General features: G+C 36.6%; 1 protein-coding gene across 3 annotated transcripts in view; it reads right to left on the reverse strand.

The window, feature by feature from the left end:
• The window catches only part of ZNF277 (zinc finger protein 277), a 104,310-nt gene that overhangs the window by 30,807 nt on the left and 57,509 nt on the right, over nucleotides 1-15,994 (reverse strand). For 2 of the 3 annotated variants that reach the window (XM_082693082.1, XM_082693083.1), the window contains 3 exons: nucleotides 14,034-14,235; nucleotides 8,711-8,799; nucleotides 8,250-8,332 (listed from right to left, as the gene is read on the reverse strand). In XM_082693082.1, coding sequence (XP_082549208.1) covers nucleotides 8,250-8,332; nucleotides 8,711-8,799; nucleotides 14,034-14,235 — 374 coding nt within the window. The remainder of the gene's footprint in view (nucleotides 1-8,249; nucleotides 8,333-8,710; nucleotides 8,800-14,033; nucleotides 14,236-15,994) is intronic. The other variant, XM_082693084.1, reaches the window with a different exon arrangement.

Raw genomic sequence — 15,994 nt, forward strand, 5'->3', positions numbered from 1 at the left:
TCTTCTTGGAGTCGCAATGAGGTGGCTTTTTGAAGGGAAAGGAAGAGACAAGAGACAGAATTAACTAGTAGAGAAAAAAATTACATAAAAGTAACCATTAACAGGGAACAGACCATTACACTGAAAAAAAAAAAAAAAAAAAAAAGAAAAGCAGAAGGACAGAAGAAAAAGAACTGTAAGAATTAAACACATGCCAATTAGAAAAGTCTAATTTTCATTTGTACCGAAGATATGAGGGAATCTAGCATAGGCAAGAAGAGGAGGATTTTAATAATGGAAAAAGTGCCTACAGGAGACTGCAAAATGCCCCCCTCTTACACTGGAAGAGGAGAGAACACCAAGGGCATGGCTCAGTACAGTATAACTTCCCTGAGGAAGCATTTTCTTGGATAAACTCAAGGTCAGATACACCTTTATGTTTCTTTAACAATAGGGAAAACTCTGAAAACATATTATCTTCAAGTTTTAAAAGAAAATGTAAGCAGTTTAGGTCCAAAGAATTAAGAATTTACTACCTACCACTGACTTAAGATAATAAACTAAGAAATGGGATTTTTTTTTAGATTTCATTTATTTATTTGACACAGAGAGATCACAAGTAGACAGAGCGGCAGGCAGAGAGAGAGGGGGAAGTAGGCTCCCTGCTGAGTAGAGAGCCTGATGTGGGACTTGATCCCAGGACCCTGAGATCATGACCTGAACCGAAGGCAGAGGCTTAACCCACTGAGCTACCCAGGCGTCTGAAATTAGATTTTCTTAAAAAAAATCTTAGCAGTAGATACGAAACACTATTACTTATTTACATACATATCTATGTTCCCACTTATCCATTTTTATTCATTATAACAAAGGTCAATTTAGAAAATGTCTCTTTTGCTTACAGAAGTAAGATCAGGGGCAGTGGGGTGGCTCAGTGGGTTAAAGCCTCTGCCTTCAGCTCGGGTCATGATCTGAGGGTCCTGGGATGGAGCCCCCATAGGGCTCTCTGCTCAGCAGGGAGCCTCCTTCCTCCTCTCTCCCTCTCTGCCTGCCTCTCTGCCTACCTGTGATCACTGTCTATCAAATAAATAAAATCTTAAAAAAAAAGAGAGAAGTAAGATCAAACTAAATAAAGGATCTTGGTACAACTGAAAAAAAGCATGGTGCACCGGGTTTGGGAAATAGCAGGAGTCTGGAATGCTTCCCTTATTATTTTATATAGTATATAACTGTGACCTTGAACACTTCTCCTAACAATCTTGACCTTGTTTTTTCCATTTAAACAGAAATAATTTAATTGTCTTACTGGTTTCATAGAGCCAATATGTATGAAAAATGGTATGTAAATTTTTAAGTTCTGTTAAAGGAGTTCAGAGTGGTAAACTTTAGGATTGAGTTTAGTATAATTTCAGACTGGGTTTATATTTATTTGCTAAATAGAAACATTAATCTGAAGGCTAAAATTGCTCAGTGGTCATTTTAGCTAACTTGATCTCTGTTGGTTGTTAACAATGTTAAAGTTCAATGGGAAATATCATATTATGTTTGGGAAAGTTATTCTAGATGCAATCAGAAGGAGTATGCTACAAGGGTAGGAATTATGCCAGAAAGGTATACATGTAAACTGACTTTTTTGCTTTGAAGACACTAATAGAAAATAATTTAATCTTTTACTAAAAATCTCTAAAATATATAAAGAAATGTGCCAGGAAGAAAAAAAAATCTTAGTAGGAGAACCACAATTTCATTTTGTTGTTGTTTTGATTGTGTGTGTGGGGGAGGTGGAATATATAAAGTAGCGTTAAAATAAAACATTTAAAAAAATTTTTAAAATTGTCATAAAATATTTATAGTTGTCATGAATGACTGCTTAAGGTGATACGATAGTGATTTTTTAAAAAAGAGAAACTTCTAGGCAGTTAAATGGATATCTCTCCTTATCCCAATTTAATTGAAATTCTATACTGAGAGCTTATGAATGCCACATCTTTTCCCATGGGCCAACTGAAAAACTAGTGCTTTTTAATACTAAGGTGTAACCAGTGATTAAAGATGTCTGCCTTGCTATCTTATACAGTTTTATTGACCCACCTCACCAATACTTGAGGATTAAAATTCAAGTTAAACCTTTATGAAGAAGGTTCAGGGAAGATACAAAGTAAACAGGGCAATCCTTAAGAGGCATTTATTCCAACAATGAAGATAGATTTCTGAATAACAGTAATTGAAAAGCCAAATAAAATCGTATATTAAGAGAACTCTGAAGACGTTATTAATTCTTACAGGTGGCATCTGGAAGCTTTTTTGGCAAATGTGGCATTTAAGCAATATCTTGAGGGGTATTTTATTTATATAGGTGGAATGGTGAGGTGGCATTCCTGGTTGATGAAACAGAGTCCTGAAAGTACCTAACACATTTGAGTAAATGTGAGACAAGTAGTGTTTTCACCAGACTGCATTCTCTACAAGGGCAGGAAGTATGGCCCATTTCATCCACTGCTAGAACAACAGCATTTAGAACACTGGTACAAGATAAATATTTATTAAATAAACTGAACACTGAGTAACTGAAAGATAAAAGACACCAGAAATGTAGGCTTAGCTCATAAAATCTTAAGAATATGTAGATGATAAAGAACACTGCAGGTTTTGGCAGAATAAAATTATCTGCTATATGTTTTAATATTAAAATATTAAATTATATTAATATTAAAATTCTGGAGGCAATGTCAATTGATTGGAGAGGTGAGTCCACAGGCAAGGTAAGATAAAAGTTATGAAGATTACAAAGAAAAGTATGAAAATGGGGGTCAGAAGCGGAACTGACAGGAGTTAAAGATAACCCTAGAAATCTCCAAATTGAGTGACCAGAAGAATGGTGGTACCATTACATAAGCAAACAGGCAAATCATAAATTTTAGTCGAGAAAGCAATAAGTTCAGTTTTAGGCACATTCAACTTAAGGTGTTGACTGGAAATTCATATGGAGACATTTAGTATAAGGAAGGAGAGTTAGATTTGGGGTTTAAAATTTTCTTTAAATTTTTTAAAAAATTTTAAAGATTTATTTACTTTAGAGAGAATGAGTGAGAGAGAGCATGAGAGAGGAGAAGGTCAGAGGGAGAAGCAGACTCCCCAAGGAGCTGGGAGCCCAATGTGGGACTCGATCCTGGAAGTCCGGGATAATGACCTGAGCCGAAGGCAGTCGTTCAACCAACTGAGTGAGCCACCCAGGTGTCCTAGATTTGGGGTTTAGAGGTAAACCAAGATGAAAGCTGTAGATGAACTCAATCAACAGGTATTTATTCTGACTGCCTACTCTGCACCAGCACCAATATTTGAGCCTTCAGTGTAGCGGTAATAGTTATGACATGAGTGCACAGTCTAGATGGGGGAATGACCTTAAGAAACTTATACATACCCATTGAAGAAAAAAGGGGCTAAAGGGCCACTGGAGGATATTAAGGCAGAATGATGAGATCAAGGAAACATGTTTGTTTGTTTATTTCAACAATTATTTTTAAAAAGATTTTATTTATTTGAGAGAGAGAGTGTGTGTGTGCAACAGGGGGAGCAACAGACTGAAAGGGAAAAGCAGACACTCTGCTGAGCTGGGAACCTGATGTGGGACTCAATCCCAGGACCCTGGGATCATGATCCCCTGAGCCAAAGGACAAAGGCATGACCTAAGTCACCCAAGCACCCCCATTTTTATTTCTTTTTAAAAGATTTTCTTTCCTTTGAGCGTGGGGAGTTGGGGGGTGGGTGGGAAGGGACAGAGGGAGAGACAGAGAGTCCCTGAGGGTGGAGCCTGATGCGGGTCCTGAGATCATGACCCAAGCAAAAACTAGTCTGACGGTCCTTACCCGACTGAACCACCGAAGTACCCAAGGGAACATTTTAAAGAAGAAAGCTAAAGAAAAGAAGGTATACAAACTATTAAACTCTCGAGAATCTTTCCTAATCTGCAGTTCCTTTCTGAGCACAAATTAAAAAAATCAAAGAAGTGTTAAGTAGGAATCAAGCTTTTCAAAAAGAAAACTGGGAACACACACAAATCTCACAAATGTCACAAGGAACCAGTGAGGTCTACAAGAAAATGGAAAAAGAAATATGGTTCTAGCCTTAAATCTGCTATGGTAACCTGAAGTGAATTCTTTAGACTCTATATTGTCCAACTACTCACATAGAAATAGGAATTTTTTAAAAAATGGGGGAAATACCAACATGAACTTAGCATATATTGAGTACTACTTAAGAACATTTAAAGAAGTGGCAAAGTCAATTTGAACTCAAATCATACAGAAGTATTTAACTAAATGCTTTATTGAGAGTTTCAAATGAGATGGGAAATATCAAAGAATATAATCCATATATGAGTTACCATTAATGTAAATCGGGAGAACAAATGCCACGTGAGTTCTCCAGTTTGAGCGTCCCTCCCTCATGGACTTGAACTGAGTTCATTTAAACATGGATTACAATGATTCCCCTCCTGCGAGTTCTTAGAGGGAGAATAAGGACCAAGGACCAAGGGCATAAATCTCTTCCCAAGTTCCAATACATGATGACAAAGCACCTTTCAGGAATGGTACACCAATTCATATTCTTGAAAGTGGCTGAAAAAGTTTTTGTCCTTGATGAAAGATAAAAGGTATACTATTGCTTTTGCTCAGAATTGTTTCATTTGATTGTCTGAACTTCTTTCCGGAAATGCCTGTTACTGATAATGTAGAACTCATTATACATAAAAGAGAGATATCTTGTCATCAATGCAAATGAACATCACCCACACCAACTTCATGCTTCCATAGTTTAGAGCATAAAACTGATGAAATGCTTGACTGCAAATTCAACCTGTCTTCCTGCTATTTGGCAAATCTTTCCTTGTTTGATCCTCTCGCCATGATTCCCAGAAGCAGCCCATTGTAAATCTCCTGTTTTCCCTAAATTCCAATCCTAGCCTGAATCCCTTCCCTATACAGATGTGTCAAACGCTGAGCATCCAAAACAGAGCAATTCCCAGAGTCTAGAATAAGAGTAAGGCATACGGGAAGCTAAGTACTTACTACTAGACTGGCACGGCACTTTTCTAAAAGGCACACATTTGGTTTAAAGCCCCATCTTGCTTCTTGTTCACTATGTGGTCCTGGGCAAAAGAGTCTTTCTAGGACAGAGTTTCCTCATGAAGAGAACAGCATTTAAATAGCTACTTCAGAGGGCTGACGTGAAGCAAGGACCTAAGACAAGGAATGGCATATGGGTGGCTCTTAGTAACTGCTAGCTTCTTTCCACGTCTTCACGTTGTTCTGCTCTTTGCCAGAGCTGTCAGCGTTAAGTGGATTTTTACACAGCTATATTTATCATCTTTTCTCCACTTCACTCCCATAGACAATAGGGAGACATCGATAGATCTTTATCACTAAAAAGTCAAGGTTCCACAACTTAGCTCCATCTCATCTCTCTAAATCCATCTCCTACTCCTCCTCCAAAAATCTTTCTACCTTAGCCAGACTGGATTTAATCAAGTTTCCTGACATCTTGAATACTTAGATCCACATGCATATTTCCCTCTCATTTTCACAACTCTCCAATTGCCCAAATCCATTTCACTGTTAGGATACAGTATTATCATTGTTATTCGCGACCTTTATTGAGTGCTTTCTATGTGGCAGATACTGTTCTAAGTATATTACATGCAATATCTACTTCATCTTCACAAACCCTATAAGATATTCTATCATCTCCAGTACTGAGACAAGAACACATATTTGCCTTTTTCCTCTAGAGTCTATATGCTCTTCTATAACAGGAGCCATGCCTTGCATTTTTTCCTTTGTATGATTATCTAGTTAAGCAGGAATTCAAGAATATATACATATATATTTCACATTTTGTTTAGCTGCCATAATACTCACTTTCATCAAATCTATCACTTTGTCAGACTATAAAGTTAGTAAGAAGGTATGATATGATTTAATAAGAAACACACATTTGGGGTGTCTGGGTGGCTCAGTGGGTTAAGCCACTGCCTTCGGCTCAGGTCATGATCTCAGGGTCCTGGGATCGAGTCCCACATTGGGCTCTCTGCTCGGCAGGGAGCCTGCTTCCCTCTCTCTCTCTGCCTGCCTCTCTGTCTATTTGTGATCTCTCTCTGTAAAATAAATAAATAAATAAATTAAAAAAAAAAAAAAAAAAAAAGAAACCCACATTTGGTCTTTGTCCTTGCACATAGCTCCTAAAGTCCTAAGTGTTCAGAGCTATAAAAAGTGGTTTTTGATATGTTAATGAGTGACTTTTGGAAAGCACACAACTAACCTAAGGATGTGAGGGATGCTGCCAGTGGAGCCAACTGTGTGATTAGAGGGTTACAATTTTCAGCAACCCCCTTCCTACCTAGGAGAGAGGACAGAGACTGACAGTGTTCAGTTACCAAAGGCCAATGAATTAATCAGTCATGTCTCAGTAATGAAGCCTCCACAAAAATCCCAAAAGGACAAGCCCTGGAGAGCTTCCAGGTTGATGAACCAGAACGCCTCCATGTGCTGTCTTGCCGGGTCCCAAACTCTACAGGGACAGAAACTCCTTTGCTTGGGATCTCATCCCATGTATGTACCTCTGCATCTGCTATTGATTCATATTCTTTTGATATCCTTTGTAGTAAACTGGTAATGTTGTTAGTAAACTGGTTGCCTAGAGTGAGCTGCTCTGGCAAATTAATGAAACCCAAGGGGGTGGGGGTCACGGAAACCTCTCATTTACAGTCCATGGGTCAGAAGCACAGGTAGCAACCTGGACTTGCAATTGGCATCCAAACGGTAGGGCAGTTTTGTGGGACTGAGCCCTCAGTCTGTGGAACTGGGTACTATCTCTGGGCAGATAGTGTCAGAATTGAGTTGAACTGTAGGACACACAGCTGGTGTTGGAGAATTGCCAGTGGTTTAGGGAAAAAGAAAACAAACATGCTGAAATGGGTGTCAGAATCTTAAAAGATCACCTAAATTTTAGAGATGTAATATTTCTGGGACTGTATCTATCTGCTGACATACAGTAAAGATTCTGTGTATAGAGTAATAGCAATGGCTGAAGTAGTAGGGTTTGATATAAAGAAACCCTTGGGGCACTAGGATTATGTCAGTTTGATCATTCTTGATTAAGGCCACTGTGAGCAACAGTGAGAAAACCCAAAGCAATAAAAAATTATGAGTAAGTACAAGCAAATAACCTCCCCCTCCAAAAGACTGCAAATTCATCCGTGTTTTGTAGATTGCTTAAGACACTACAATAGAGAAAGAAGAAAGACTTTAGAAGTCCCGTTTCTTTACTGCGTTTGTTGCCATAGTAAAAGCACAGCTTTTTTGACATATAAATCAACATTCTCCTCCCTGTGTGAGAAATAATCATTTGGAATGTTTACAAAATATAAGGTGCTTCAGGAGGCTTCCTTAAATCCTATGACACTGATGGATTATTTTCTTTTTCCATGTCTTGAGAATTTAGCAGAAAACAATGAAATCACAGCTCTCTGTCATAACATTATTTAGCCAAATCCAAAGACACAAGGAATATTTAAAGGTAACCACTAAAGGAGGAATAAGTCATTTTCAAGTAATAGTTGAGGTTAAATCACAAATAATGGAAAACTGTAGATTTTTAAATAAAATTATTAACTTTAAAAAAAGAACAAATTTCTGTTCAACTTATTATGAAAATAAAAATGTTCATACTTGTATATGTTGTCACCCTTTTTAAAGACCAAAAATGCTGAGAGTTTCAAATTAGCTTGCTTATGATTAAAGCTGAAAATGAGAAAGGCTACTATGAACAAACCATATGCTTAATTCATAAAGGGGTATAAAAGAAGTGCATAGCACATTCCAGTGAAGAGGAGAAAAAAAAGTTAATTAATTCAACTCAATTTTAGCTGAGGGCATTTTTCCACGACTGCTGAACCCTAGCATGTGCCAGGCAGCTAAAATTACACTAAAATGTGTAAGCTTTGTTGTTATTTTAGAGATAATCCAGGAAGCCAAACAAAGTAAAAAATTCTCACTGCATTTTTAACATGAACGCTTTAATCTTCAATCAAATGTATACTTATCTTCTGTTTTAAGATCTTTATGTATTACCTCTTTTGTGTATGTTTGAAAGTTGTGTATGTTTGAAAGTTTTCTCCTCTTCACTGTAAAAAGTGAAAACAAACAAAAAAGAACAAAAGTGATTTTACATGTATTTCCAAAACATTGTTCATCCTCTAAAACCATTCTTACCAGTCTCTCTTTCTGAAGTTCTTCTCTAAGTAGTCGATCTTCTGGTAAAACGTCACATAACAAAAAGTAATTGTCTTGTTCTTCTGTTGAGAGATTAGGAGAATAAATAAGGTCTACGGCCCTACCACCCTGAACCCGCCGGATCTCTTCTGATCTTGGAAGCTAAGCAGGGTCGGGCCTGGTTAGTACTTGGATGGGAGGACAATAAATAAGAAATGGTATTTATCATTTTTTCTGCCGAAGGATTTATCCCTTTAAAAAACATACATATATGTATGTCCACTGGGATCTCTCTTCTGGCATATAGTTCTGCTTAGCCATACTGAAGTTAGGCAACATAAAGAGAGCAATTTAATTTTAGCTACCACGAAAGTGAGAGAAATCTAATTTAAGGAAGTAAGGTTATTTCTTTGGATTTTTGGATTGTAGGGAAAATAATGGTAGCCAAGATGTATACTTACCAAGTGGAGCTGTGGAATTGATTCTTATCACACTACAAAAATCTGTAATGGGCTGTTCAGTGAATCTTTTCCTCCAATATAAAATGTACCTTAGAATAATCAAAAACAAAGGATAGTAAGAAGACCCAATATTCGACTTACTATAGAGTGATAAGGTTTTATAAGACCATTTAATTATCCCAAAACAATAAATCAAATGTTGACTGAGAACTGCTAGAAAATTTGTAAGTGGAAATGCAGTAGAGCACTGTAGAAATATGAAATAAATATTTAATGAAATGAAATTACTCTGTAAAGGCGTGGACATGATTAAACTTTACTATCCCCAAATTCAATAAACAGACATATGGGGAAGTTAAAATGAATTATTCTTAGTTGATAATGAAGTTTTTCTGAAATCACATCTAAGTTTATGTGAATTTAAAATGCAACAATGATTAAATAGGCTTTATCACACATTTTCCAATAAATTGAAAAGTGGGGGGTTATCTTACCCATAAAAAGAACTGAAGGCAAAAAAAAAAAAAAAATGCAATGAGATGTCAGTCTAAATTCAATACCTATATGACAAGATAGAAAAATTTTGTATGTGCACTCTGTGGCTGAAATGAGGCAGATTTTTTGAAAAATAGCCAAGCTTACAATTATATCTAATGAGTGGAGTTAGAAGCAGGACCGTGTGTAAATTTTAAAGTATAGCCTAACACTTGGACCTGCACTGTCTGATGAAAGAAGGAGTAAGATGACAGGATTCAATAACCTGTTCATCTTCCTGTTTATCTAACAAGATTTATATTGGCAATTGCAATGTCATTTATCAAATGGTACCAAGACAAGAAGGTAGCCTCCTTCATGGGGAGAAGAGACATGGAAAGGTTGACTTTATAGCTGACCGTTTATCAGGCTATATGGTTGATACATAAAGAACAACAACAACAAAGAACAGCCAAAAAAACTTAGAGAAAGAAAAACCCCTGAAGGGGATAGGACTTATCGAAATAGATTTAGTAACAGACAGTAAAAATTTGGACATTTTAAATGGCTTGGTAGAGCAACCAGCAGTGTTTTGTACATAGTAGGTTAACAAGAAATATTTTTAAGAGGTAGAAGAGCATTTAAAGATTCCTGTAAGTTTCTCTTAGTAGCCTTCAACTCTCACTATTTTGTCTCCTTTTAATTCTTCTTTCCCTTTTTCTTAACATTAATGTCCTAGCCCCATGGTGCTCTACAGAAAGGGGTTCATGTATTTAAAAAAAAGAAAAAAAAAGTGCTTGGGGAGAGGTCTGAGAGAAAGAGAGAACTGTGACACAGAAAAATATAAACAGATGACAAGGCTGAGTTTGGAACATATAAGGAAAAGAAGTAAAAGAGTAACATATGAAAATAGAACCATGTTTTAGTTCTTCCTTCTCATGTACAACCATACTGTTGACCTGGATGGTTAAATAAGGGGAGAACTCTTTCCTTATAGATGGTGTAAGACCTTATTTTAAGAGATCTAAAAATGACGTATCTGAGGTTCCAGCTCACCCTCAAACCATAACCTCACCGTAACTATGGTGAGCTTGTTGGCTTCCACACTAGAAGTGTCAGATGCAGAAGGCAAGTGTGTACTGGAGCCATCAATGGGGATGAAAAGAAGAAAAGTACCTACAAAAGGCGGAAACATTCTTCTCTGGTCACCGAGGGCAGACTGCACTGTTCACTTATTAGTATCCTAAACAGCTTCTCTTACTCTCTTTTCATTCCCCACAATTTACCACCAAACCAGAGGAGAGAGAAAAAGGGGGAAATAAAAGGAAAGAGAAGACAACATAAAAATGATACTCCCAGCCACTCTCCTTATTTTCCCCTCAGCATTTTTCTATTGTAAACTGGTACCAGGGATGAAGAACACAGAAGAATCTCTATTAGAGATGCCAGGAATAGAAGATGGATTGTTCTTCCAAACCATACTACATAGCCATCTATTTTCTGACTAATCAAATTCATACAGCAGAACTGGGTGCTAAGATAATGGACTTAAACAAAAACCAGGACAGTCAAGTTGGATACAGAATTTTCATCATGGCTATCGCTACAATACACCATGGAGAGGTTCCTCACCTCGATTACTACTCCAGTGAGGCCACCTGGGGGATATTCAATGTTAGGGGAACACTTAGTGTGTCTCTTCTTCAGGTTTTCTTACTTCTCTAGTGTATTTAAAGCTACAGTTGCAATCATTCAATATTTAAAGGCAGCCAAGAAATGACATGTGATATGAATTCTTTATTTAGAGGACAGTTATCAAAGCATTTTATACTTCATTAAAAAGCCATAAGAGTAATTATTAGGTCATCAGCAAATACTTTTTTCTTTTGAAAGAATTTCAATCATGTTTCATTGAATTGTTTCCCAAAAAAATCCTTCTAGTAGTCCTGCCTGCCCAACCTGACTGTAATTGGTGTACTTTCTGACACGGGCATAAAGATTTGAGATATGGTTGTTAATTAAGTAGTACTGAATGACTGGAACTTAATATAAAAAGGGGCAAGAATTAAGGAGTTACCATTTATCTTCTGGAAAAATTTTATTTACTGTATAAAGCTTGTAATGGTTCAGTGTAAATAACTATGTTAAATGGCTCAAAGGAAAGATTTCTATTTTTGTTTTATTCTGAGAAAGTTTTACTGTTAACTTTTTTCCAATAAAATGTTAAATATATTTAACATGAAAATTTATAGTTTCTTTCCTATAAAGAACAAGTTAAGTATCTCACCTATTATTTATCATCTTTATTACTTATTGTACTCCAAAGAAACAATTCCTCTCTGAGAAGCTATATATGTACACATACATATATATATACACACACACAGATACATGTAAATCTATACATATACACACACATATACCCACCCCTGAAACTTTTCCGACATTAGGAAAAAGTCATATAAGGTTGAGAAGATTCCAGCTTAACTCTCACAAGTAGTTAATGTTTGTATTGTTTTGGAGAGGAATTTTTAGTTTTCCTAAATAGTAGGAGGGTATTATCTAAAGGAGACTGGATATATCCAAAAGCATTTCTTTTTTCTTTCTTTCTTTCTTTTTTAATCCAAAAGTATTTAAAAGCAAAAGTTTATTCACATACGTTCTTGGTCAATTTGAAGTAACCACCAAAGTGAAGCTTACTGGGAGGACAGTTGACAAGGAAAAGCCAGGTTTCCAAATTTAAAATTACATGTTAACCACACACTTTATTTAGAAAGTGTATACATATGTATATATACATATATCAGCTAAGTATCTTTTGCTTTTTAATTAAAGCATCTACTTTACTGCATAACTGTATTTAGAGGGTGATTGATTTCAACATTTAATTATTGACTCCTAAGTCTGAGACTTAGTAAATAATTTGGTTTTTCTGCCCACATACAGATGAGATTAATATCAATGATAAAAAAGAAAGGTTTGTACAAATACAGCTACTTAGCTATTATACATCACACAAAGGGAAAAATATAAACTGAAATTTAGATATTTCTCACAGATTTTGGAAGAAAGATAAATCTCCAATTATCACTGGTAGGTCATCATATTTTTCTCCAATTCCTGAGGAAGAATTTGCATTTACATAATAAAGTGGGGTAAGAGAATAGATTTACATCAAAGAAAGGCTGAGATATACAACTTATCAAAGAATAGCTCATGTGATAGTCCTGTCAATGGTTATTTGGTAAGAATCTGAAGATCTTTAACTTAAAAAGTATCTAAAACAAATCCAACAGACCTGACTACATACAACTAGAAATCATATATGAGAATACTCCCAAAATACTCACATACACACACATACATATATATAAAAACACAAATATTTTAACTCAAAATAAAGATTAAGGAATGGGAATGAGAAGTATGAAGTGCTTCCTCTGAAATTATGTAGTAATTAGTTTATTCTACTAGTTGGTAGCATATCTCATTCATAACTCTCCTTCACTATTCTCTTTCTGCTTCCTGACCAGACAACACCAACATCTAAAAAAGCGCAAAGCTGAGTGGATATGAGGGGTCATAATAATACAGAAAGCACTCAACAGACATTCTGTATTGGTGCTAGGCAGTTGAGAAGAAGATGAAGGGTTAGAGAATAATATTACTCCTGTGGGCTTCCCAACTATTTCAACTTAAAAACAAACTCATTCTCAAAGTTTAGAGTATTTAGGATCCCAAATTAAATTTTCTCAAAAGTTATATTTGATATATAATAATTGTGTTTTCAGACCAGCATAATACCCATAGAAATTCAAGCTGTAGTTGTGGAAAACTAAGATTTCAAATATATATCTTTTGTAATCAAAATATAATGAAATTTTTGGCTACCATCTGGTGGATATAAAAGATGTCCAAGGCACTGGCCGGTCCTATACATGTCCTGGTTTACCTAATGCTCAACAATCTTAAGAGAGTTGGTATTATACCCTTTCACTGCTGAGGAAGTTGCTGCTTAGAGTGGTTTAAGTAGTCTGTTAGAAGTTACATGGTCAGGAAGTCATCAAGTCTTCACTCAACCCTAGGCCTGACTGGTTTCACAGTTCAATCTTAGTAATATAGCTTGCTGCTTTGCAGGACCCATCATAAGAAAGGAATTGCTTGCTAGGAATAATGCGGTCTGGCAGATACATAGTTTAGATGCAGAGATATTACAACATCAGGGCTACTTCAATGTTTTGTACGGAAATCAGGGCAGAATATCTAGAAGTGGGTCTTGGCCAGATATACCAAAATGTATGCTTTTAGTAATTGTACAAAACCAGTTAATTACCATGATAATGTGCATATGAAAAATGCTTCCAAGTGTCAACTAATAACAACATGAACATAACTGCATTTCTCTTGGACAATCACTTCTAGGAATTAGGAATTAGAAAACAATGAATAACTGCTTATATTACCTGTCTCTTGGTATGGATATTCTAAGTCAGCTGCTCATAAACTGGAGGTTAGCTCACTTTGGGTCCTGGCTATGCCCACGGTTGGCATTTCCTCAACCACTAACCTCTATGTCTCTGCTCTTCATCCTCTTCATCTTCTTCCCCTCAGTACCTCATTCACTGACCTCAACAGCGATCTAGCTAATACCACTTTGGTTTGTTGAGTAACTCTTTACTCTTTTGGCCTAACAGGCTCCAACCAAATGTCTCTGTTTTCCCAACAATTTTTGAAAAATAATATGAATGTTTATATTTGCATAGGAATATTTTTATAAATAAACTTATCTTTATGTTTTTCCTTTATGGAATACTGAATTTAATTCTTTTAGGGACAACGCAACATTTACCTTTGGAAATCAGCAACCAACTTGACGTCAGCTATGACCATCTTATGTTCAATAATCATGTGCTTCAGAAGTTTGTCTTGTTCATCCATAGGAAAATGTTCTTCACAGAAAATACAAGGCACAGATGGAGAACCTTCTAAAGCGGTGATGCCACCTGGACTTTCTGGCAGGGAAAGCGGCTCCAGGATACAATCCTTACTGTCTGGGAGAGAGAAAAAGAAAAAACAAAAGCGAAAAGAAAAAAAAAAGAAAAAAGCTGAAATCAACTCTTCAGGCTCATTTCTCACCTCCTGCATTAAAAGGATCCTAAAGATATTTACGTCTTTCCAAAATGAAAAATACACAGTGCCAGAGTACAGGATACTTTATTATCCTTTTAAATGGATTCTGCAACCTAGAAGCAGGGAGTGTTGCAAAGCAAGCTCAAGCTCCCCATTTGCAGGCTTGAATGGGGGAAAAACCCATTTGTCAGAGCAGCTGTTCAAGCATTCTTGGACACTGTCCAATGGCAGCAATTCCGGGGGTACTTGCAGGGGGACTGCTGCAAAATGCTGTGTTAAGGTTCTATGGCTCGACTGTGACCTATGGCTGATAGTCATCACATTATGGTAAGTAAACGGTATATACTGAGTCTCCAGATGATACCAAGCCAGTCTTTTAATCTGCTTCCTGTTGCAGCTGCAAACTCTTTCCTGTTTCTGATTACTTGTCAAGTGCAAAGAAGATAGCTCTCATATTGGGTTGACACAGCATGTGCTGGGTGGCCCAGGTGACAATTTTTGATGTTGACTTTTGTCTACCATTTGCTCTGTTACACAGTTACGTATCATAACTCAAGTTCTTGTGAACAAAGAGATGAATGCTGACTTACTAGACATACATAGTAAACATTTTTCCTGCTGATATATTCATTTTCATAACATCATCTATAGCATCTTTAAGAGTAGAACTGTGTAAGGTCTGTAGTTCTGAATTCAGGACTCAAACCACAGCCAGTTGTGTCAGGAGCCCTCTTCAGTCTTCCAGAGGGAAAAGGCTGCACCCGTCACCTTATGCAAGGTACTGAGTAGTAACTAACAAGGCAACTAGGGTGAGGTATTTAATATCTGAGGAAAGGCAGGGAATCTTCTTCATAAAGAAAGAGAGCTACTCCAGGGTGCCTGGGTGGCACAGTTAGTAAAGCACCCAACTTGGTTTTCAGCTCAGGTCCTGATCTCAGGGTCCTGAGATCAAGTCCCATGTTGGGCTCTGTGCTCAGCGCAGTCTGCTTAAGACTGTCTCTCCGTATTCCTCTGCCCCTCCCCTCAATTCTCTATTTCCTTCTCCCTCTCTAAAATAAATAAATGTTGCAAGAGAGAGAAAGGAGGAAAGAAAGTAAGGAAGTAAGTAAGTTATTCCATAAAAAAGTCTTTGGAATTAGTGTACTACTAATTTTATTTCTTGTTTTTATATTACTTTACCTTATTTCTAAAGGGCTTCTTAATTGCCTAATTCACAGAAACAGTCACTGGTGCACTGATAACCAGGCCTTAGCACTGGGTAAGCATTCATTCACTCCACAAAAATCAGCTGAGTAGCTTCTGAGTACTGGTCTTTTCTGCTTAATGTTGCATGACAGGATCCTTATTATTAAGGCTAAAGTGCTTGCAACTTATTTGACAATACAAATAAGTCGAAAGGATAGAGACGGAATGTATAGGGTTTATGCGAGCGTGGGGATAGGAGAGTCACTTAACTGAGCTGGATGAGAGGGTGTCCTCAAGGACATGTCCTCAATACATGATTCAAAATACTCTGCTCATATTAAAGTATGCTAAATTAAACTTTTATCTTAGTTCCATAAAATTATTTAACACAGAAAAGGTGAAAATAGGATATATATGACAATGGAGAGACTATTTAAAATATACAAGCACTTCAAGAAGCACTATTAACAAAAGTGATGTTATCAACTATCACAT

This window comes from Mustela nivalis, assembly GCF_964662115.1.
Source record: "Mustela nivalis genome assembly, chromosome: 12".
Lineage (NCBI taxonomy): Eukaryota > Metazoa > Chordata > Mammalia > Carnivora > Mustelidae > Mustela > Mustela nivalis.